The sequence below is a fragment of the Phoca vitulina genome, unplaced genomic scaffold (assembly GCF_004348235.1).
Source record: "Phoca vitulina isolate PV1807 unplaced genomic scaffold, GSC_HSeal_1.0 scaffold4, whole genome shotgun sequence".
Classification (NCBI taxonomy): domain Eukaryota; kingdom Metazoa; phylum Chordata; class Mammalia; order Carnivora; family Phocidae; genus Phoca; species Phoca vitulina.
Window position 1 is genome coordinate 52,972,869 of NW_022589707.1, and position 24,492 is coordinate 52,997,360.

At 36.6% G+C, this 24,492-nt stretch overlaps 1 protein-coding gene across 4 annotated transcripts in view; it reads left to right on the plus strand.

Annotated features, from left to right (window-relative positions):
• Positions 1–2,166: 2,166 nt before the first annotated feature.
• The window catches only part of ETV1 (ETS variant transcription factor 1), a 98,735-nt gene continuing 76,409 nt past the window's right edge, over positions 2,167–24,492 (plus strand). The window contains exons 1-6 of one of the 4 annotated variants that reach the window (XM_032402018.1): positions 2,167–2,541; positions 2,640–2,836; positions 2,969–3,100; positions 3,923–4,010; positions 5,420–5,467; positions 14,690–14,743. In XM_032402018.1, the coding sequence (XP_032257909.1) occupies positions 3,056–3,100; positions 3,923–4,010; positions 5,420–5,467; positions 14,690–14,743 (235 nt within the window). In that variant the 5' untranslated portion in view covers positions 2,167–2,541; positions 2,640–2,836; positions 2,969–3,055. Of the gene's footprint in view, positions 2,542–2,639; positions 2,837–2,968; positions 3,101–3,253; positions 3,446–3,922; positions 4,011–5,419; positions 5,468–5,499; positions 5,992–14,689; positions 14,744–24,492 lie in introns of those variants that run through there. The other 3 variants (XM_032402020.1, XM_032402017.1, XM_032402021.1) reach the window with 3 other exon arrangements.

The window sequence follows — 24,492 nt, forward strand, 5'->3', positions numbered from 1 at the left end:
CTGTCAACCAGAAAAGTCCTGCAGTTGCAGTATCCCTAAATGAAAGTTCAAAAAGTTAACAAAAAAACTGTGGGATAAATTAAAGGTAAAATTGAAAACTAAAGAAAGTTAGGTGAGAAAACTGAAATCTATCTGGGATTGAACTGTTTGCACTTCTAAAAGCAATGGCTTGAAGCAGCAAGCAAGTTACTAGTCTGTCCTTATGCTTTCTCCCCACTCTCCTTTTCTCTTCCTTTCCTCTTTCGCAGCTTTTCTCGTAGGCAGTGCGCCCTGAGATTGTCGCCCTGTGAGCATTCCTTTAATTTCCGAGTTATTTCTTTTCCTCTTGTCCTCAGACCTAACCCTCCTTTTCTTCAGATAGTATTTGTTCAGGGACGAATCATAGAGGAGGTAGAGGGGTAGAAAAAAGTTTTTTGGTTTGGGAAACTTGGGCCTTTGTTGTGTCATTTCCCCTGCCCCTCCACGCCCCCAAGCACGTGACCAAGAAAGGCCGGAATTTTGTGAATGGAGCCGAAAGGTGGCTGCAAGGGCGGGAGAAGCTCCGCCCTTTCCCCTGAAGCGGCCAATCTCCTAGCGGAGCGCTGCGGGGTCAGCAATAAACAACAATGGGCTGGGAACATACGATACGTTATTGGCTGAGGCGAGAACCTCGCGGGGGCCTACCCTAAAGCTCCGCCCCCTCTCGGTTACCCTGGATACTCGTCGGGCTTTGGCCGCTGAGAAGGTCTTTGGAAACTGTTGCTCACGTTACAGAGGCTGGTTTATCCCAGGAATGCTGGGCGGCGGGACACCCTTGCTATTGGCTCCTCGCCTGATTTCACCCTCAGAATGTACCCCAGAGCCTCACTATTCCGCTTGGAGACCCAGGCTGTGCCTGGAACCCCTCCGTGGCCGAGGTTAAAGTGCAGTTCCCGCCCAAAATGCTTGTTAGGTGCTCGCGTTTGCACCGGCTACTTGGAATAACTAGTTTGCGGGAATGCACGGTGGGTGTCCTTGCTGTCCACAGTTATTGGGTGTTTCTCCAGTAATACTTTTTCTGTTGTTGTTTATTTAAAAAATTTTTTTTTTTTTTTTTTTTTGACAGAGATATTTACCCTCCTAGTTCCCTCCATGGGTCCGGAATTGAGTCTTATGGGCTCACACTCTCATTTCAATGCGTCTCCATCACGTTGCATTTAAGGAAGGAAACTTTCAAATAGAAATTGAGAACTGCAGCACGTTTCCCTAAGGCGGAACAGCTGCCGGAAACGTCCTTTGGTCTCTAGCTCTGGTCGCCATCAGGATCACAAGTAAATTTCAACACCACTAAGTAGCTGGTCCCGTCCCCACGGCCTCCCATCCACTGTTGGGCCGAGGCTGCTTCCTAAGTGACTTTTTACAGCTCCAAGCCTCATAGGCGCGTCAGGGCAAGTGGTTTCAGAGTTGCAGCCCACACTTTTTAACGCCCCGATCATTGTCCTTGAAACCCGAGCCCCATCACCGCTCGCCCCCAGCTCCGGGCTCTGGCGGTTTAAAAGCTGGAGAGGAAGTGAAAGCGTCAAGTACAGTAAGTGACACCCTCCGCCTCCGTGTGTACATAACAAAAGCTCAGGAAACGTGCGGGTCCCTAGGATATCCGAGCCACCCCATTCCCTCCCTGGTCCTCCCCACCTCCACAGTGGACTGGAAGCACCTTGTCGCAGTGCACACGTGGGACACCTTTTTTTTTTTTTTTTTTATACTTTTCCTCACCTAGATTTCTCTGTGGTCCTGCTAAATTTCCCTCCCAACGCAACCGCTCCTAACTAGCAGTTCCTCAGTTCCCAGGTGCTTTTACTCATAGATTCTTTATTGTACTGTCCCATAAATGACAGGATCTTGTTTTACTTGAGGGTGGCCGTTAAAAAGTGGGGCTGGGTGTTGGAAAACGGGAAAAGAATTTGGGCCAAAAGCTTAGTGGGAACGAGTCTATAGAGCGAGGTGGGCTCCTTATCAGGTTAAAAGTAGGGGGGAGAGATCTTGAGGGAGAGGATTCGAGGGAGTAAGGAGGCATGGGCTTGGTGGGTAGTAGCACTTCAGAGTATATGCCAGAACCAAACAAAAGTGATTTAGGGCATCAGCCCAATAGTGGAAGAAACACACCAGTAAGGAATACTAGCTACTCGATACACATGGCTTCAGTGTCCCGGACGCCTTAATGATAAGCAGAGCGTTAGGAAGGCAATTGATTTCCTCTGTGGCGTTTGCAGGCTGTGGATACTGCGCCAGCCCGCGGAGCATCCGCTAGGAAGAGGGGCGCGAGAGATCCACGAGAAGGGGCAGCAAGCCGCCTGATTGACAGCTCGAAATCTGATCTTGTGAAAGAGACGCGGAGCCAATGGGAGGCAGCGATCCATCAGTTTGGATTGGAGGCCCCTGGAGGAGAAGTAGAGGAAAAACCACCGAATTGAGCTCTGTCAGAGGCGCTTTCGGCTTCCAAAGGGGAAGTGCTGGGCAATAATTAATGTTTTTATTAAATTTGGAGGGAATTTTTTGCAGCCGTTCGCCTAGCGTGGCCTTCAGGTGGGTCTTTCCAACAACTTTTTATGTCTCTCCAGATAATTGCATGGTTGTGGGTTGCAAAAACTATCCTTATGAAAGAGGTGTCTCCGTCTCTTTAGTCCCGTTAGGTGCAAAGCAAGTCTCGTTGATCGCCATTGCTAGTTTTGCACACGTTTGCGAATCAGAGCTGCCCGGGGTTCACCGACCGCGCAGGGAAACATCGAGAGTGTAAATAAATACATCGCCTCTTGTTCGGATTTTTGCTACTGCCGAAAATATGTAAATTGTGAACTCTCTTGGCTCTCTTTGGATCCAGGTGAAGGAGGCGGTGTAGGGAGGGTTATTTTTGTGAATGGGACTGTCGGAGGGTAATTAGCTATGCAAATTCAAGAGCTTCATTCATGATTTTTTTTTTTTTTAGCCTAAAAGCCATCTTGTTCCCCTCTAGGTTGATAGAAGTCCAGATCCTGAGGAAATCTCCAGCTAAATGCTCAAAATATAAAACACTCAGCTGAGATTTGCGAAGAGCAGCAGAATGGATGGATTTTATGACCAGCAAGTGCCTTACATGGTCACCAATGTGAGTGATCAGTTCGAAAGTTGCTGTTTATAAACTTGACTCCAACGGGGGGGGGGGGGGGGGGGGGGAGAGAACGAGAAGGGAGGGGGTAAGGGGGCTGGGATTGCAGATACTTTATCTGCTTTGTTGCCACTGTAGGGCGACTCTGCTTCTAGAAGCCCAATCTTCAAAATGAGCTTACCTTTCAGTGATTTGGATAAGGCATAGTTTTGTTTTTAAGACCCCCCCCCCCTTTTTGTTCTGATTAAAGTGCCCAAGATGAGTGGAAGAGGAGACGGAGGGCAGCAGCAGCTGCTGCACTCAAAGTTTTTGGCTGGGTTTGTCTGCCACATTGAAAAGAATGAAGTTGAGACAAATGCTGACACTTTTTGTTTACATGGGGTGTTTTTGTTTCTTTTTTTATCGTCTCGTTTTTTCCTCATGTTTTTTATTTCACCACTCTATTTTTACTTTTGTTTTGGGGGGTGGTATCAGAGAGAATAAAATTCACGGTATTTTAGTCTAGCTTTGATCCAGCTAAAAACGACTTTAAGTGTGATTGCTTAATGTTGTTTTGATGCTGAGATGCCATGAATACATGACTGATAAGTAGTAGTGTGTTACGCTTGGCGCTGGGAAGCAACTCTCCCTGGTTGTTGAATTCTCAGCCTAAGCTTTCACTGTCAAGTGAACGCTGAAAATGAGCATTGGAATTGATACTATGGACTTTTATTTTTCTGTTTAGAGAGAGGCTCCAGCAGACTTATGTATGCATGTGTTTTTTTGTGTGTGTGACATCTGAGGTTTACATTTTTTTAAAGGATTTTATCTTTCCCTTTGTAGAATCAGCGTGGGAGAAATTGTAACGAGAAACCAACAAATGTCAGGAAAAGAAAATTCATTAACAGAGATCTGGCTCATGATTCAGAAGGTGAGGTTTGATTTGGGGCTGAATCCCCCCTCTTTACCTATACCCCCACCCTCATAAAGGAGAGGAGCACTTCAGTCTTAGCTTAAAAATAATAATCTTTCAAATTACTGCATTTAACTGAGACTTTTACTTGGAGCAATTAACATAATGTGACAATTTGCATTGGAGGATATTTTATGGCCCTGTCACAAACTAATGAAAGAAGGAAATAAACACTTAACAGTGACATCCTTCTTTTAATCATTCTTTTGTGTTTAAGTACTCTTGTCCATATGGCACATAACTAATCCCATACACTGAGGTAACAATTTTAAAATATCCAACACCGTGGGACAAAGTAAGCAGCTAGGTATACTACTTAATTTCTCCTTTCTACTTTATTAGAAGTTAAATGGTGTAAATCATTGTTTGCTTTCCCATTCCCCATACACTAAAACCATTTACTGTTATCAAACTTTTCATGGATGATTTTGATGACTACATGGTGAGGTCATAATATCTTGTTTATAGGCCTTCAAGTGTTCACCGAATCATAATTAAGGCCTAATTTATAATTAGAATACCTATTTGGGAAATTAGGTTACAGATTTTTTTTTTTTTTTAATGCACTGTTAGTTAGGAGGTCAGTATGTTATAAAGTATTCCACCCATACGGGAGCATTCATAATGAACTTAATATACTTAGATTTAATTATCAAAGTTCAGTTTGCCATTTTGATTAGGCATGTTGAATTCTGAAACTTAACTCAAATCTTCATACATATTGGACACCCTCTCTCTCCCACAATGACAGAATGCACAGTTTTGGACTTGATAATAAACAGGTGCCAGGAAATTATCTCACTTTGACTTTTGTAAATCTACTAATGTAGAAATTTTCCTCTAAGATCTTGTATTTAAAAATTGTCCTTTTTAGTTTTGAGGCATTGAAACTCAAAACATACAGTGCTTTAAGAATTATACCATGTACTGTTTCATCTTTTCTATAAGGTTCAGAAGATAAAAAGAAAGTGATGGTCAGCCTTTCTACTCTTTCTTCTGTAAGAGTTGACTCTATTTAAGAAAGGTTTACACGGATAGACACACCTTCACCTCAGCCTTTTTGTGAATCCTAGTGTATGTGTGTCTAGTGTCCCTGAGCTTATTTATTAAGTTATTTGTTAAAAGGGGGAAAATACTGCCTTCGTTATTTAATTCACTAAAATAATTTCTTAAAGAAGTATTGCTTAATAGCCATTAAAATGGCAGGATTATTGAGCTATTTAAGTCATGAATCCTATTTTCTTCTTATACTGACTCCCCCCCAAATTAAATTGATACTTAGTACCAATTTCATGACAAACATTTCCATTTAATGGAGCCTAAAGGTTTTTCAAATCTTTTGTTTATGTCTCTGACTTGTTTTTTAGAACTCTTTCAAGATCTAAGTCAATTACAGGAAACATGGCTTGCAGAAGGTAAGGCAAAAAAATTGCTTTAAAAGGAGGGGAAAAGCAACTCTAGAAGGGGAAAAAAAAAAAAAGTCCTGAACTTGCTGTCTTAACGTTCAGCCCAATTAATTGAGCTCTAAAAGAGCCACCTCATGTGTCATGCATACATTAGAGTCTCTGATGAGTTTGTCTTTGGGGAATCCGGGGCTGCACTACCCAGTGTCATCACAAATTACCAGGAGAAATTGCTTCCAGCTCACAATCACATCTGCTTTTGGCAAGAACTAATGCACCAAGACTTCAAGTTCTAAGCCTCTGTTCAGATTTTAATTGCAATTGATCAGGTTTATATTATTGTACCTCGAGAGACCTCCTAGAGCCAGAACCCGGCTTGCTGTTTCTTTTACAGCAGCGCATATCATTATTTGGTGTTCTGGTGGAGGACTTTTCTGATGGCAGAAATTAGTTTCTCTGGGTTCATCAGGACGGGATGCTTCAAGATTTAAGTGCAAGTGTCTTCTTTCCACCGTGTTCACAACACAGAACGTTAGGTGTGTATCCAATACTTAGGAAATCTATGGCTTTAAAAGAAATCTTTGGGGGATTTGAGGACTTAAAGAAAGGTTTTCTGTTTGTTACTGTTATGTGATATTTGCTGAAATTGATTTTTGCTTTTGTGTCACTTTTACTAGGATTTATTTAATATAGCAAGGTGACGTGTGAAGGCATTACTCTTATTTTTAATTACTTTTTAGTAAAATTTTGTGTTGCAATCTATTGTATCTTTTATTGGGTGAAACTTTATTTCATAGGAACAATGAGATACTGCTTCAGTACAGCTTAATACAACTTGAGAAATGCCTAATGTTGAGGGACTTTTGTTGGTGTCCATAATTTGAAATTTTTCTTTTGGATTTGTCATAAATGTGAAATACTAATTTTGTCCTATGATGTGTTTTATGGGAAGCACAAAGAGAAAGTTATATCTATTTAAGCATTGAGTATGATTTGTATCTCTGTCTGTATGTTATCTGGGAAACATGCAGTTTTTGGAACAGATTTTTAAGGTTGTTAAAAGAAGGGAGAGAGTCTCTTTAAATGGAACCCAAGTGTTGCTGTTGCTACTTTGAGCCAGACTGCAGTGCTTTATCGGTGGTCTTGCTTGCAGTTCATCAAGTTGCTGTTAGCATGTAAAATAAGTTTCTTTGTTTTGCTGATATTCTAGTTTTCCAAAAAGCTTTTGCAGTCTTTATAGATCTTTTAAGTTAAATAGCTCTTCTAGTAGCCCTTTGAAAGGGTGATTGTATTTGCGTGTTCATAAAAGGTAAGTATTAATGAAAGTTTTAGTTATATTTAAAGGTCATTTTGCTTGTCTCTGTAAATGAAACTTATTGCAATAGATTACTTACTATTGCAACGTAAACCATATATTCAAACCTAACTTTTTCAAGAAAAATTTGCACAGAGGTCCTTGTGTTAACTTTGATTTGTTAGTTTTGCAAAGTTGAAGGTTGTGAGGACATTACATTCATGAGGAAATTTGTTCGCTTATCTAAAATAACTTGAAATATCTATTTTAATTGTTCTCGAAGGTTTGTTGGTTCTTAGATGTTTAAGTCTCATTGATTCCAAGTCATTGCACTTGCTGGCAGATTTTGCATGTGCATAGCAACTCTGTTTCTGGAATTTTAAAATGTGGATTCTGTGACAGACTCTTGCCATTTTATAATCAGTTTTAGTACAGTCTCTGACTTTTGACTTTTGTTTATTTGTCGCTCGGTAAGTGATTTGAATAACTTATCCAAGTTAATCTTTTAAAACTCTGCACTGAATATATTCTTACCCATGATTATTAACATACCTGTAAATCAGATTTGAAGATTTAACTTTATATAAAACAAACCTAGAAAATGACTGATGTATTTGGAGGAACATGGACTTTTACTTAGAAAATAATTCATAAGCTTAAATAAGTTAAGGAATTAATCCTCGGGGTGTTTTATTGAATACCCAGGTGGGCGACTGTTTACAAACTGGATAAGACTGCATTTTAGAATAATGTAAACAGTTTTCAAATTAGTTTATATTAATTTATCCTATCATGATATAAGCAAAATATTGTTAATAGGACTTTTAAAATCTAATAATGGAAAGAGTTCTTTTTTATTTTTTACTATTTGTTAATAGACTGCATATTTATTTTTATTTTTAGCAATTCTATATCATTATATTATTTGCTTTAGCATTTTAACTTGACTTATCCCACATCTTGAACTAAGAAGAGATCTTAAAATTACACTAGGTTATTTGTAGCTAGATTTGTTCATTTCTGTTCTTCTGGACATCCAGAAATTAAAACATTGCCAAATTGGCAGAGTAGGGACTGTTTATATATTTCTTTTCATAATGCTTGGTAGCCAAGAAAGTGACCATGGAATTTTAAGGCATCTTGACCCTTTTAAAAAAGATCATTGGCAATTAACTAAGTTTCTCTCATGAGTTAGAATCCCACTGAGAAGTTATACAGATCTAAAAAATCTTATTAGACGTGAGAGTCAAGTTGTGTCAGAAGAAAATCATGTTTTTAAAAAGTGATCAAAGCCCTGAATATTTGGGAAATGATATATCCCAAGATGTTTGTTTTTTCTTATAAGAATTTTTATAAATTAGATTCAAAGTGCAACATATGGATTAGTCATAGGTAAATTATTATGGATTATGAAATGTGTTTTATGTCTAAGGACAAATTAGGGTAGATAAGGTAGCACTTTTTGAGGGTGAGGGTTGGAGCCAGTATTTTCAGTTTGCTAAAGTCCTGTAATTTGGGGGGATGCCTGGAAATATATTTTTAATTTCCAAACGGAGATCAAAAATATGTTTGTAAAGGATGTAACTTTGCATTGGTATCACTTTCTAAGTACTGACACTGCAATTTAAACGTTTTTAACGTGTCTACCACAATTAAATATATTCACACCTCATCCTGAAGAAAATTGAAAAGATAATGTTTTCAGTGACCACAGTAGCACTTAAAAAAAAAAAAATGATGTGTCTATTTTAAATTTTGCCATAGCTACTTTATATTATAATTTTACTGTGTACAATTCTTCATTGATTCTTTGTCTTTTGAGTTAGATTGCTACTGACAGAAAGGCAATTTCCATTATTTGATCCCATGAAATCATGAGTTCATATATCCATCCTGTCAGCATCATGGTAACGTCTTATTCTTAATAGCCTGTTTTAAGTGGTGCTGTAGAGGGTGGTGTCCTAGAAATTCATGGTTAAAATGGACCCTTTTGTGTGTGAGGGAGAGAAACAGAAGGATATAAAATTGAGTTTGAAAAGGATTGCATTCTTCTAAAATTGCTGATTAGAACTTACCTGCTAACACAACTTGAAGAGAAATAATAAATTTCGTATGTATCTAATGTAAATGCATAGCAACTTTTGAACATTGTTTTTGGTATGGATCTAGACGTTCTTGAGGTTCCCTTTCATCAGTGATATTAAGGACAAAAGTCAACAGTGATTCGCTGCCACAGAGCGGGATGTTTTTCAGTGGTGTTACATAGTAAGTCAAGTTTCCTGCTGCCCCCACACTTGAATCAAAGTTTTATCTCCAAGAACAACCTTTCTTCACCAAAGGTTATTACTTCATGCAGACAAGGCTTTTTTTTTTCTTTTGTTTTGTGTGACCTTCAAATAATAGGTTGACTTAACAGTAGAGATGTCATTATATCCTCTCCATTTACTTCAGTAGCTGATACTAAATTTACATTCAAAATAATTTCTTATGAAGTTCCTTTAAATAATGTGTGCTGTTGTTTCTCGCTATCCATGTCATCCACAATGCCCAGTAGTCATAATGTACTCATTTTTATTTTTCAAACAATTATACTGTTTCTTATTAAAATGGAACATAAATTGGATATGTGCTCATTAGTTTTTTTTATGTGCTACGGTAAGAGCTAAGGACTTTAAAAACTACATTATTTTATGTGGTTTACATAAAAAAGGAAATGAGAATTAAGCATTAAATTACAGAAGTCCATATTTTTTCTTAGTATTGAGCAAGAATCATTTTGTGTGTAGGGGGGAGGGGTGCTACTACTCCTCTTTTTGTTGTACCAGGAAATACTCTCAAATATGAAAGGAAGACTTCTTATTTGGACTTGATTAAAAGATAGCAGGTGGAGTAAATGTATTATATTTTAAGTATTTATTGGAATTATATAAATGTCTTTTCATCTAGGCTCTACTTGCAAAATAAAAAAAAGTTTGTTAAAAATAGAACTCGGATGTGGTACAGCTTCGGTATACTTTTCCAGAGGGTCCTGATCAGTGTTAATGAAATATTGGTTTTCTGGTTCAGTTATAAGAAATGTGTCATTTCTTGAATTTCATAATATAACTTCATTCCCTTTGACCTGTGTAGAAGCTTGTAATTAAAATTAATAATAATAATAATAATAATAATAATAATAATAATAATAATGTCAGACCTCCGTGGTACTAGGAAATAGAAACAACAGCTCTTAAGCTATGCTTGTTTCCAAGTCACTATAGGTCAGTGTAGAGTTAGGAGTGGAAGCTGATCTGAGACTGAAGACAACTGAAACTTACTGTTTTCCTTTTTTTAGAGCATCAAGTATTAAAGATGTTTCTGTCATGGGGAAATAGCTCCCCCCCCTTTTTTTTGGTCTCTTTAAATATGTTTATACTATTGTATTAATTAATGCTTATACATCGGTACAATCATTTTTAATTTTAAAAGCGGATGTGGTATAAAACCAGGCTTAGTGGCTTCATGATTATTTTGTTCCATGGCTTGAAGCTTCATTTCAGGATTAAACAGAATACCACCGTGCAAAGGTTGATTTTCCTGTTGTTTTACTTTTATGTAAAATAAAATTCAAGTTTATTCAGAGAAACTTGTTGCTAATTCTTTGACTCAAAATGAAATGCTACAAAGTTCAGCAATAATCTATTATAATCTCAGGATAAAGAAAATCTGAATAATAGGCAAGAAAAATAAGACATTTCTTCAATGATTTTTTTCCTCCCTCACTCTCTCCACTCTCTTAGTTCCTTCCTTCCTTCCTTTTTAGTTTTATACATTTATGTTTTTGTGATAACTTACCCTATAAAGCCGGATGGGTTAAATATATATATATATAGAGAGAGAGAGAGAGAGGTAGATACATAGATAGATAGATATAGATGTCTATCTAGCTATAGATAGATTTAATTTTGTAAACTTGTCATTTATTTAAATGTATACCTTAATGGATCTGAGCTGTATTTGAGATAGAGCAATAAAATTGGTGTGTTTATTGCAAGTTCAAGTTGACTTGCTTTAGCTCTCTGGAAGGGTGTGACATGAAATGATTGCGGTTGGGCCACATGGCTCATGCTGGACTGTGTTTTTGTGAATGGAGGCAGAACTCCAGTTCTGCCTGCTTGTCTGGAGGAATTGCCGAGGAGATCAGCTGTCTCATTCACAGGCAGAAAGAATGACTCATACATCTTCCGCCTTGTTTGGCTCCAGGTCATTGTTACAGTGGATAGAACTGGTTTTAATTAAATATTAACCCCTTTTATACTTGACGTTTGTTCCATTTGTAATTTTTCCACTTTTTTCCTAGCTTTAGAAGAAAACTCCACGGACCTCTAGTTTGTAAAGAGCGGGGGCTTTTTACTTGCCTGCAGCCAACCTTGGAAAATATTTAAAACTCTTACCTTTTCTTAAGTAGTTAGTATTTCATTTGAAAGTTTAAGCATAAAATAAAGGGACTCTATTTAAAAATTGCCCCCACCCCCAGAAATGTTAGTTAAGAAAGTATGCTGAAACTGAAAATGAGGGTTAGTGATTCTGTGACATCTAGATCATGATTAATATTTTCATGAGTTTGTTTCTTATAATATGTATTGCTATGCACTAAAAGAGAGAGAAAAAAAAACACACAACAACTCTGGATAATAATCTAGGTAAAGCAAAGAGCTGAGAGAGCAGATACTACCCTTTTAAAGCCTGAGTCCTGAGACTTGATGGCAACTTGTCTATTAATGTGCAATGAACTGATAGAGCTGCTCCAGCTATTACCAATAAAATCCACATGCTTAATCTTCTTGAAAGCCTTTTATTGGTCTTTTGGTCTATACTTTTCCCCCTTGTCCTTTCTTACTCTTCCCCTTCCTCTTTAATTACATAGTGTGGGGAAACATTTTCATTCCCCAAAGGTGATTATTCCAAGCCTAGTTTATAATAGATAGCAGTGAAAATAGTGTTTTTTAAAGGTTGGCCGCTATGGTTAATTTTCCACTTTGGAGTTGGTATGGCTTGCCACAAATTTTCAGGCAGCTGTAGTTTGCTATTTCACAGAATTCCCGTGAATTGAGAAAAAAGGAAACGTATGATATGAGTGTGGCAATACTTTGTCATATTTTCCTTGCCCAGATCCAACGTGTGTTTTTCGTTAACTGCTTTCCTTTTACTCTAACTTGAAATTAGAAGTATACTTAAGCCTTTGTCTATTTAAGTAGCATGCTGCTTCATTTGGTCTATTCCGTTTCTTAAGATTAGCTTCTGTGAAAATGTGAGTCATATGTTTTTTGTTAAAATGCTGTAATATGTTCAGGCATAAGTGTGAAGTATTTATTCAGTATGTTAGAGAGTTAGAACAGAAATAGCAATTCTTATAGCAATTCTTATTCTTTTTACAAATTGTTATGGACCTATTTTCTTTATATTTGTGAAGTATAACTTCCAGCTTCTTCTAAAATTTGGCTTTACCCCCCCCCCATGCTTATCCCAACACATACCACATATCTACCAGTGATTTTTATGTCTTTCTTGCAGTGAAACTTATCACAGAGTTACAGTTTTGTTTTATGATATGATAGTAAGGAAAAAATAATGTCTGGCCTTTAGGACATTCATACCAGCGTATTTAGTTACAAATAATTTTTGTTACTCACCAGCTATTTTTAACTATTCCTGTAATGGGATATTACATTTTTTATTAGATTCTTGTAAATGTTGGCTTTTTTTAAAAGCATAGTAATTGCTGTAGTTGATAATTTTGCATCTCCATAGTTATGTTTGTTTAGCTGTTAATTTAGAAGGAAAACCAAAACATGTGGGTATGGTGGAAAAAATGTGTAGGATTTAGTGCTGTCTACCTGCTGTTATTTATTAAATAGATATTGAAAACATTTTTGTATTTTTTTTGGTGTGAAGACTTATTTTAAAGACTAAAATAAGATTTTAGACTTATTTTATGTCTAAAATCTCCACTTCTATGAATCTGAGAAAAATGAAGCTTGCTGTAATGTCAAAAATGTTTATAGTTAAGAGAATACTAATGTACACATTTTAGCTGTTATTTTTATCCCTTTCCAATATAATTCAGGAGAAGTGAAGATTTTAAGCTTGCATTGTAATGACTGAAGTAGTTTTGTGTGTGTGACTTGAAAGAAATGGGTGAGAGGTGAAGATTTGAAAAAAATAAGTAACATTTAGGATTTAACTTATTCGTCACAGAAAACCCATATTACCACTATTAAACTGATGAATAAAATACAGTTCAAATAGGTTAAAATAGTGTACACACTTTACACAGATAGGAAGTCATAAAACTGTGACTTGAAGTTCGCGTGGCTTTAGTTACTGATGGTAGCAGACATTAGTGGAATATGAAGAGGAAAAAAAAAATCTCTTCTTCCATTGTACGCTGATCATTTATAACTTGAGAGAAAGTTCTTAATTTTTTTGGTGACAGAGGATGGAATTTGTCTTTAATAAGCTGATGTATTGGTGTACAGACAACATTAGGAAATAATTTAATGTCTGGCTGTATATATTTTAACAATCGGCAAGATGATCATTGGTTCTGCTCTTAACAACATGACATAAGTTTTATTTAGCCAAGTATTTCTGCTTTTAAAAATGTGATTAAATAAGCTGATACAAAAGAATAATCTTATCTATGTTGCATTTCTTTTTTGTATAAATTTTTAAATATAGAATTTCTTTTTATAGGGAATTTTTTTTTAACTCATTCAACTAGCAACCTGAAACTTTTTCCACAGAGAATGGTTATGTTCATAAACATTCCCCATTCACAGTGTAGGCTCTTTTTAAAAAATTAATTGACATCTATTTTAATATGACTTGACTGGATAAAATATTTCAGTATTAGATATTACTAGTAAAGTAATACTAGTAATCGGATCATAGCTAAAGTTAAATAGGATAGCTCCTCTATTTTTACCAAATTAAAAGGAACTAACTTCTATTTTATGTCGTTTATGTGTGTTTGTGTACATTTGTGTGTGCACGTGAAAGCTTGTTTTAGTAATATCTTGTCAATTTGGAATAGGTTATTTTGATGTCTAAAATCAACCATGATGAAAATATTTTAGAAGTGAAAAAGTGTACTTGTGTTTTGATTGCTGCCGAATGCATTAAGTCCTTGCTCTTCAGTATTTTTTTCCTTTACTAAAAATAGGGAAGTTATTTGACATGAGGATTGATTAAATAGTGATATTCTTTTCACGAGTGTCGTATCGTTGCCAGGAAACTATTTTGCCTGAAAAGATGGGATTTATTTTTATTATTTTTATAATTTTATTATTATGACATAATCACTACAACATATTATTTTCTTCTCTGTGACCAAAATCAGTGGATATGCTTTCACTAAAAAAATACTTTGTAGCATATTTCGGCCAAATTTAGGTCAAGCACTTTTCCTTATGGTAGTCTCATTTGCAATGGACTGAATATACCCAAAGCAGGCATTTCCGTCAAAGCAGAGAGATGTGTGTACGTGCACATCATTTGAAAGGATGCTGTAGTTAATATAGCTGGGCTGCTGCAGCACTAGCAATGGGTACATTGAAATACTTCTTACTCCATTCTTGCAAAGAAACCCCGCAGCTAATAGAAATCCTGTAGCTTCTTCTGTTTTGTATGTCTCTTTTATTTCCATCTGGCACGTGATATTCAGAAGGACCACAACTGCCACAATTATATTTCTGACACTTACGTTTTCTCGTTGACATCAATGGTCGCTTCTATTTTCCCTCCCAAGTATTGCTGTCAATACCATTTTAAATAGGAGCTCATTGGCAAATAATCATAGGTTAGATCTGAGCCGACAAAGATCTTACTTTGACATTCCTTATGCCTTGGCAGTTTCTCTCTTAATTTTTTTTTAATTTTTTTTTTTTTTTCCCCTTCAGCTCAGGTACCCGACAATGATGAGCAGTTTGTGCCAGACTATCAGGCTGAAAGTTGTAAGTATAGTATGACTCGTCTCTTGAATTTTTCTGTCTTTCTGGTTTCCTTCTTTCCTTCTTTCTCTTTGGTTGGTTTCTACCTCCCGTGTCTGTTCCCGTGTTATGTTGGTACCTTTTTAGCGTATAGTCATGAGGTGATTCTGTTTGTCAAGTGGTGACATCAGCAGAATCCTTGTATGATCTGAGCGGAGCTGCAAACAGTAGCTAAGGAAAACTGTTTTGATTAAAAGATGGTCCTATTCTCTGTATTAGGTTAATACCTTTGGAGAAGAAATAGGGTGTGACCCATGAATGTGCAAGTGTTTACTTCTAGCTTTTTGGTACGTTCATGAGAAAAAGTCTGAATACTGATGGGAGAAAGTCAGTAGTGAAGATCCATGTGAGACTATGTATTGAATAACTTACAAAAATTTGTTGGCTTGTATTATTTTATATTCACCAACTTTCACCTGCTTTGATGTAATTTTTAGCTTCATTTTCTGCCTCCTGGTTACAGTGACACAAATGGAAGTAGCCCATGGCTTCTCCTAGGCTCCCTTCAGTGTTTCTTTCTCTGAGCCTTGCTCCAGGGCCTGTCAGAGAATGCGTGAGTTGTGATTCATGGGACAGTCGCCTCCCAGTAATCCCCGGGTGAGCCTTATGCTTGTATAAACATGGCTGCCTCCGGCTTTCCTCCTCATATTTATGCTCTGCCATTCTACCAACTAACTGCAGCTGTTGACCTGACGTGTCAATAGTAAAGAAAGGGGTACAAATGCCATCTTGATGATGAAAGTGACCTAATACATTTTCATTCTGTTAGTTACCATGTAGAGCTCTAACTTGTTTCATTTTTCCGGACCATTGACGGTTTCACAGGGGCCGTATCAACAGCAACTAGACATGCTTACTGCCTTACAGCTTATCAAACTCATATTCTCACACGTAATCTCACACGTCTAATACCAGTACCTATGTGACTTCGAGGAGCAGATGTCTGTGAGCAATGTTTTCCACTTCTCTGTTTGGTATTTTAAATTTCCCAGGTGTCAAGGGTTGGTTGTAAGAAGTTACATCCAGATTTCCTCCTGTGTTTTAGTTCAGCTTCATTAAAAATTTTTTTGTTCAATTGTGGTAAAACATACGTAACAGAAAATTTACCGTTTTAACCATTTTTTAAGTGTGCAGCTCAGTGGGACTCACATTGTTGTGTAAACATCAACACTGCCCACCTCCAGAACCTTCTCATCATCTCATTCTCAACTCTGTACTTACCAAAAAATAACTCCTCACTGTCCAAGCCCCTGGTAACTGCTGTGCTGTCAGCTTGATTTTTGATCTAAGAAGAGAATTTTATGTGCTGTTTGATGTCTGAATATTGTTATTAGGCAATTTCAAGAAGCCTATTCAGCAATGATATAGACCTTAATTAGATACCCTTAGAAATTTCCAGAAAGATGACAGCCAAGGATGATGGCTAGGCAAGGCCTTCCTTTCTTCTTTAAAATGTGGGAAGGGAATGGTCACATTTCCAGAATTTCTCTTTCTGTGGGACACTGGAGTTCTTTCTAAAAGCTAAACCTGTCATCTGAGTGGGAGAATTATTCTCATTGAGTCATTTTACATCTGAAGAAACTGGTAATGATTCCAATACTGTATCAAATGCCAGGGTAAAATCACTACCAGAAAGAAATTTTTGTTCCTTTTCTTATTTGACCTCTTTTCAGTTTTTCATATTCTTGACTCTTTTATCTCCTTTTAAACTCTTTCTTCTCTTGGTCCACATTGGGATGGTTTTTCCTTTCTCTTTTAACTACTTTGATTACTTCTTCTCCCTCCACTCATCTTCCTTCCCTCCTCTTTCCCCAGGGTTCTGTCCCCAAGGCTTTGCTCTCGTCTAACGTGGGCCATCCCTGCACAGTCCCATAGAACTATCTGTGATGATAGAAATAATCTGTTTCTGACTATTCGGTATAGTAGTCACTAACCACGTTGCTCACTGAGCATATGAACTGTGGTTAATGGGACTGAAGAAATGAATTTGTTGTTTTATTTAATTTCTATGACTTTAAATTTAAAGAGACACATGTGGCTATTGGTCGCTGTAGTGGCCAGCACCCTTCCGTACAGTGATGTCTCCTACGCTGTTATCTCTGGCCTGGGTGTCCCCCTGCCCCTGTCTACTGGGCATCTTCCCCTGATCCACCACGTGATCCTTGTGCCAAGTGAGAAAAAACGAAACACCTCGGGACTCAACCCTCAGCCCTTAGCTGAGCATCGGCATAAAACACCATTACATGTGATGCTCCATGGACAGTTCCCGCTCAGCCAGGCCAATGTGGGAATTATTATTATTATTTTTCCCAATCAACGTCTCTTTTGTACTTCCCTTGCCTTTCCAAGTTGATGGCATCACCATCTAAGCTGAAAATCTTTATCTGCAATTCTTCCCGGTTCTTTACCATAGACCTCCACTTGCTTACCAAGTTGTTGAGTCTACCTTTCAAAAATATCTTAATTTTGTGGTCTCTACTTAACCTCTATTTGACTGAGTTCACATCCACATTCTGCCTTGACTGATCCTGTGAGTAAGCCTTTTGGTTGGTGTTCTTTTCAGTTTTCCCTCCTCCCAGTCTATTCTCTGCAGTGGCATTAATGCATTGCTGTCTGACCTTGTTAATTTTCTCCTTAAACTTTCTTCAGAACAAAGTCCTACAGAACATCACTCTACCATCTGGGCCTTGACGTGCTGTTTCAGTTTTAACTCGTGCCATCCCAGCACCTGGTTCCTCCCTGTCCCCTGAGCTTGCGCCCTTCTAATTTTTCAATTCTCTAAACAGATGGAGCTGTTTTATGTCTCTCCGCCTTTGCACATGTTCATTTTGCTTTATAAACTTTTACTTTTGCTTTGTGGTGTTGGTAGAGCTCCTACTCCAGACCTAGCTTAGACTTCACCACATGGAAGTCTTTCTTGACTTTTTCTTGCCACCCTTACCTGCAGAGTTAGACCCTACAGTATCTTGTGTCTTGTACTTACTGTAACATTTTAGATACATGTATTTCTTCAATAAGACTGTAAACCTCTGGAGGATTACGAGCATGTCCTGCCTAGCATGTTTTAGAAGTACAGTAAGTAAAATTGTGATCACATAAATGTGGTCAGCTTCTTCATGCTCTTTTCCTCCTAAGTGTTTTCAAAGTCCTAATTCCCTTCTTAAGGTAGGGAAATATATGATCATGCCTTAACACACTAGATGTAGTCTCATTCTGGAAAAACATGCTAAAACCATGAATGTTTAGCCAAACGCTTTCAGAATGCTGAGGTTTTATTTTTCTTCAATAGTGAATATTTACAATTTAACAAATATGGCTCCGGGACTTGTGAATAAAACACCTAATTTTAAAGGAAACCTCTAAACAAAGGTAAAAATAAATCTGAAATAGTCTAATAAAAAGAAAATGGAGGTGTGCTTTATTTCACGTTTCCACTGACATAAAGGACTATTGTTTGAAGATGGTGAGCAGCTAATTTCAATGTTCAATGAGAACAGAACAAAGGGAAATGATTCAAAAAGAGAAATAGGGTATATGGATTAAATTCTAAGGATTTCTGGATGAAGGAGGTTATCAAATATTGGAACTGAAAGGTTAGATTGTCTGCTAAATGCCTTTTACAAATATTTGATTCTTCTCTGGGAATGCTTAGTGGATCAGAGGAATCCTATCGCTAGGAATAGAAAGAAACCCTGCCCCCTCTGTGTGGCCCATCTATAGACTTTATGGGGCTGTTTTTTCAAACATAAATAATCAGATTTCCTTACATACCTCAATCAAATAAAATGCCTCTCTTTATTGCTTTAGTCCTTTGGTAAATGTAGGTTAGGAGAACGAACAGCCAAAGTCTGTTCAACCCTGGATTATAGAGCATACATTTGACCTTCGTGAGGTATAAATCTATGTGGAAGAAGAGAGAACAGAGCGTTCAAAATTGTGAGAAATGAGATTAAACCGTAACACTTGGGGATTCTCTAAAAATCTTCCCAAACATTCTTTACTTTTACTTACAAAATATGTCAACTGGAAATCTAGACTCTAAAGACCTATAGCTTGCTGCTAACCTTTGAAGGGTGCTGACTTTTGAAGCACCTATAGTCACTGAAGGCAAATGAAAACAAACAGAAAACTCCCTACAGGTCCATCCTAGGAAGTGAGTGGAGGCTAAGAGAAAAGCTTACTTGGCTCTAACAAATTGTTTATTTCTTAGAAACAAATCTTTTCAGAACTCAGACACTCTGCTGAAAAAAGCAGAATTACTTTAAGATATTCTTTAGTCCAGAGGAAGTAGAAAGCTGTCTTTTCAGAAAAGAGAATTTAAAGAGTATTTAGAACATAAATTAGCCTTATCTTTCCAAAGTAGACACAAATTTATATATAAACTAAATTTTTGTAAATTATGTGTTTATTAATAATCTTACATTATAAATCACATACTTTAAATGTAGTTATAGCACTCATCTTTTGAAATCTACTACCTCTCTTTTTTTTTTTTCATTACAGTAATATGTTATAATTTTTCTAACTAGTTTGTTTCCATTTGGTTACATTGGTTCTTTTCATTGTTTTCTCTACAGTGATTCACAGGATAGATGATGTTCACTTTACCTTTTACCTCTTCCCAGAACGTTCCCAGGCGTATAAACAGGGTTATGCAAAAATTCCCAGCAGGATAGATCTTTATAACTCTACTTCTTTCTCTTGTACTCAAGAAAGAACACTGGAATGCAAGTCAGTTAGAATAGTGTCATTAAAGGAATAACAATAACCTTGACTCTGATATGTTTATATATCAGAAAGTAAACATTAAAAGTTTGCAAGTTTGTATACTTCGATTGAAATTCGTAATAGGGTACTAGTGACCCAACTGAAAACAATCAGGGCAAACCAGTGTGTGGGATCTCAGCGGTTAAAGCCACTATTACATGGATGAGTCTTTGTTCAAGTAAATAAAAGTCATAGCTATACTTCATTTTCTTAGGAATTAAAAAAAAAAATCTAATAGTACTTGGCTCCCTTTTGCAGTTACATTGGGAGGGGGTGGGGGGCACCTTAACAGATAATGATTACAAATCTGCTTTTTAAGAAACTGAAGTCAGAGAAGTCTCTGTGCAGACCCTGACTAAATAACTTCTTTTATGTTAACCTGTCCTTGCCCTGCATTGGGAAGTTCCATTGGTGGCTTGTGTTTCTTACTTTTCTGCTTTTCTACTAAGCCACCTTCTTGTGTTGTGTTCCTTTCTACACACATAGTGAGTACTTGATAAAAGTTAGCTTTTTATTACTAATTTTGAAACCTTTCTTGCCCGATTAAATTTTTGCATATGACTGGCCGGGAAGACTTTGTCTTTCATTCCTACAGCTTCTTTTACCCGCAGGTGAGCATACAAAGAGGAAGTCCATTTCTGGGATTTGAGAACATGAGTTTGTTACTGTGTCTCGTTTTCTTTAAAAAAAAAAACAAAAAACTGAGGCATGTTTAAACATGCCACTGTACAGACTCAAACTATCCACTTCAAGGATGAATAGCCTCGCCTTCCTCATCTTAGATAGTATTACTTGAGATCTAAGCTATAACCAGCTCTTGAAGGTTCTGTTTCCTTTGTGTATGGTTTTTTTGTTGTTTCAGTTGTTTTGGGTTTATTTGTTTCTTTGTCTTTTTTGTCTTTCGCTTTTTTCTTTTTTATATTTTATCAAAGCATTATGTTCACAGAGTGGGGAATAAAAACACAAATAAGATTGTTCAACACAGTCCCATTCTCTACAGCAACCTTCTTTTTTTTTTTGATGCCTTTCATTTGTCCTGCATGCTAAATAATATCCATACACAGCAACTTCTTGATTTATCAGTTTTAGATTTTTATCTGGCACCCTGTTCAGGAAAATAAGCATTTGAGATGTGTTTTAATTATTTTACTAAAAGTAATCAGCTATGTAATTCTACATGAGTCCAGTAATCTTATTCACATTTGAGGATGGACAAACATCATTTGGGTAGCTTGTTCAAATGCAGCTTCATGTTCCCTGTCCTATGAGAGTTTGCCTTTCAGGTCTGGAATTGGGCCCTCAAATTTCTCATGAGCTATTAGATGATTCTGATGCAGTCTTTCCGTGCAACATAAAGTTAGATATGTTGCTTATCATGTCATTTACTTACTTGTGGAACAATGACAGCAGTATCAGTCTTTTGCAATTAAGTTGTAGGATGGACTCCTGTTCATGTATGCAATTCATTAAGTGATAGAGTTTCTGAAAATTTTTATAGAAGTAATACACTTCATTTTGTTATGTAAGTATACTAGGGAATTAAAAAATGAAGTCTACATAAAAATGATATTGTTGACATTGTTAATTTTTATAATCTTTGATAGAGTTTTTGTATTATCCAGTTCCAAAGACTATTTTTTACTTATTTTCCTTTACCCTCAGAAAGTGCTCACTGTAGATCCCTGTCATACTAGAATCAGTTCTAGTTTAGAAGGAATCCTCCCCATGCCAGTTAAGGAGAACCAAGCATTGGTGGCCCTACCATGTTCTAGATGCATCCACTGGGGGTACTCATCCCACGACGGTCTACTCTTTCACTGTTAGTGAGCAGCACCTCACCTATGTTGGGCACGGTTTAGAGTCCAGTGGCCACCTTTTCAGCAAAACAAACATTTTGGTGCTTGATTGTTTCACAAAGAACATATTTTTCAAATGAAAATAAACCCAGCGGAAAAAAAGCTACGTTTACAAGAAATTTTGTTTTAGATAACGTCCTGGAAATCTGTCAAGTTCCATAGAAGAAACAAACTCTAAATCATACACCTCGGGCATGTCAGTTAACCTTTATTTACTTATCCGTAAAATGACAGGGAAATAAATAATCTCTCAGGCCCAGAACACATTATGATTCTATGGCACTTCTTCCACATTCAAGGAAAAAAAGGAAAGATAATATCTAAATATGGGGAATGCTTGCTGAATATAAAAAGGTAGATTTTAGAAAAACCACAATTAATGGTGAAATATGTGTAATTAGAAATTACTGTAAATGACTATATATTTATAGCTAGAAAATTGCATCAGTTTTAATAAAGTCTGTTCAGGTAGATCCTTTTCAAAATTTTTAGTTTTTTTTTTTTTTTTAAGATTTTATTTATTTATTTGAGAGAGAGAATGAGATAGAGAGAGAGAGAGCATGAGAGGGGGGAGGGTCAGGGGGAGAAGCAGACTCCCTGCTGAGCAGGGAGCACAATGCGGCACTCGATCCCGGGACTCCAGGATCATGACCTGAGCCGAAGCCAGTCGCTCAACCAACTGAGCCACTCAGGCACCCCAAAATTTTTAGTTTTATCAGCTCATTCTTCAAAGGTAGATTGTTCAGATTTAATGCCAAAATGAAAACCAAAAAAAAAAGCAAAGCCAAACCCCCCCACAAAACTGGAGTTTGTGGCTATATTACAGCTGAAAGCCGAAATTGTATATTTCACCCCAAGTTTTTAGCTTTCTTTCCTGTTTTATTCATCCTCTTAAATTTTGCCTTTAGTTGAACACATTGTCCTAGAAATTGACTTCAGAAACATGATCAATGGAAGTATGCCAACAAATCCTTTCCACTTACCCTGCCTATAATTAGTAACAAATTATTTTGAGACAAGTGATCTGTGCCATCTTTGGTTAAATTTTGCTTAATATTAAATAAGTATATTGCTATGCGATTACTGGAGTGATTTGGCTGAGAGCCCCACAGTGTTTGTTGGAAAGTTTAGGTAAGGGATGATGGTGGGAAATTGCAGAACCAATATTATATTCTTTGTTCCAGTGTTTTTAATATACATACATACATATACTTAGGCATAGTGGTGATTACAAATGCAAACATTTGCTAGTGTTTGCAAATAAGGCCAAAGCAGTCATGAAAATGACTATATTTCTGGACCACCATTTCATAGAACATGTAAATTTTACGAAATCAGATATAGAGAAGAAGTAATCCGAGCTAAAGTAGTACACGTAAACCTGCATGTCCTGTCTGTTTAGTGTTTTTATGGTTTTTATTTTTATCATTTTGCCACTTTTCCCCTTTTATAACATTAAACATCTACTTGAGATGCACAGTGCCTATTTGCTTCTGTTATTGAATTTTTTCTTAACGAGAGTTTGTGCTGTGTCTCAGTAAGTAAAAATGGTTGGTTTCATGTGGTTGCATTTCCACCCCCCCTTTTTTTTTTTGTGGTGCCCAAACCCAGGAATGTACCAATTATAGTTGCTTTTTTAAAATCTGATGAATTACACCCCAACAAGCATTACTTGCACTTGACAGTACGTAAGGGTGATGTTAACTCAAAACTCAATTACTGACAGTATATCAGAAATGGCTAGATTAAAAATCCTGTTTATACAATGTCTGATTAAACTTTAAGACAGAAAAAGTGCCTTTGTGTAGTGATTTTATATGCAGTCTTTGACTCTTACTTAAATCTAAGGTTTAGCAAAGAAGTTCATTTTGCTGTAGATGCCACATTGTTAAACCAGTCAGAGGCTTGTTTCATAGTTGCTCCTAGTTTTTGACTTTACAGTCCTGTTAGGGGAGATTTTTAAATCCCTAAAAGAGACTTGAATTGTGATTGCTCCTTTATTTATGTCTTACTATAAGGAAATCTTGTATTCATATTTCTGTTTGCAAAGTTGGAATGGTTATACTCTTAGAAATGTGAGCCATATTCATTATTTTGATTTTTATGATTTAAAATATGAGTAATAAATCTTAATAGTGTAACAATTCTCATTTTACTTATGAGATTTTAGTTTAAATTATTTATTGATACAAATGTCCGTAGTTGTATATTTTTATTGAGGGTGTTAAGTAGGTTGACAAGACTCTAAATGTTTATTCATTTAATGAACATGTTTTGGTCTATCCTTTGCCCTGTTCTGTCTAGGCACTGATAATACAGTGCTGGACAAATAAGAAAAATACCTCTGCTCTCATGGAACTTATATTCCAAACTGCATGCAACTGAATAAACAAAGTCTTATTCATCCCATGTCAAGGGATGTGGAGTTGTATAGGGGTCAGTGTTTATGCATAGACATGGTATATTCAGATGCTCGTCTATTACATTCTGAAGAAAATGTGCTTATTACGTTGTTTTTTGTTTTTTGCTTTTTATTTTTTTAATTTTATGTTTATTTCTACAAAAAGCACTCTGTTCAAAGGTATGGCCACTGGATTTTCCAGTGGATTACTGTCATTGTCTATGTTCACACCTCTTTAGCCCATGCTTAAATTCCTGTGATAGGGACTAAGAGGGTTATCTTACGTCTCTTAATAAATCATGTACTCTGGTGGCAATTATATGTGCAAAATACTGACCTACTCTACTTTTTGAGATCATACTCATTTTTTAAGATTCTGTTCATTCATGAATCATTTCATTTATGAAAGTCATTTATTCTTTGCTTATCTTAGAATTAATGAATTCTGTGTGGTCATAAATGCTTTATATACATCTCAATGTTAATATTATTTAAGTTGGCTTATAGAGGATGGATCATGTCCTATACATCTTTGTATAATTCTCATTTTGTGGGTATTCAGTGAATTGAATGAATAGCTTCTCAGATATTTAGAGTCTTAAAAAAGTGTTTTAGACATATTCATGCACAGGTGGCTTAAGTTGTCTGAAATCTAATGCAACTATTCTGCTTGTATTTTCCCATGTTTT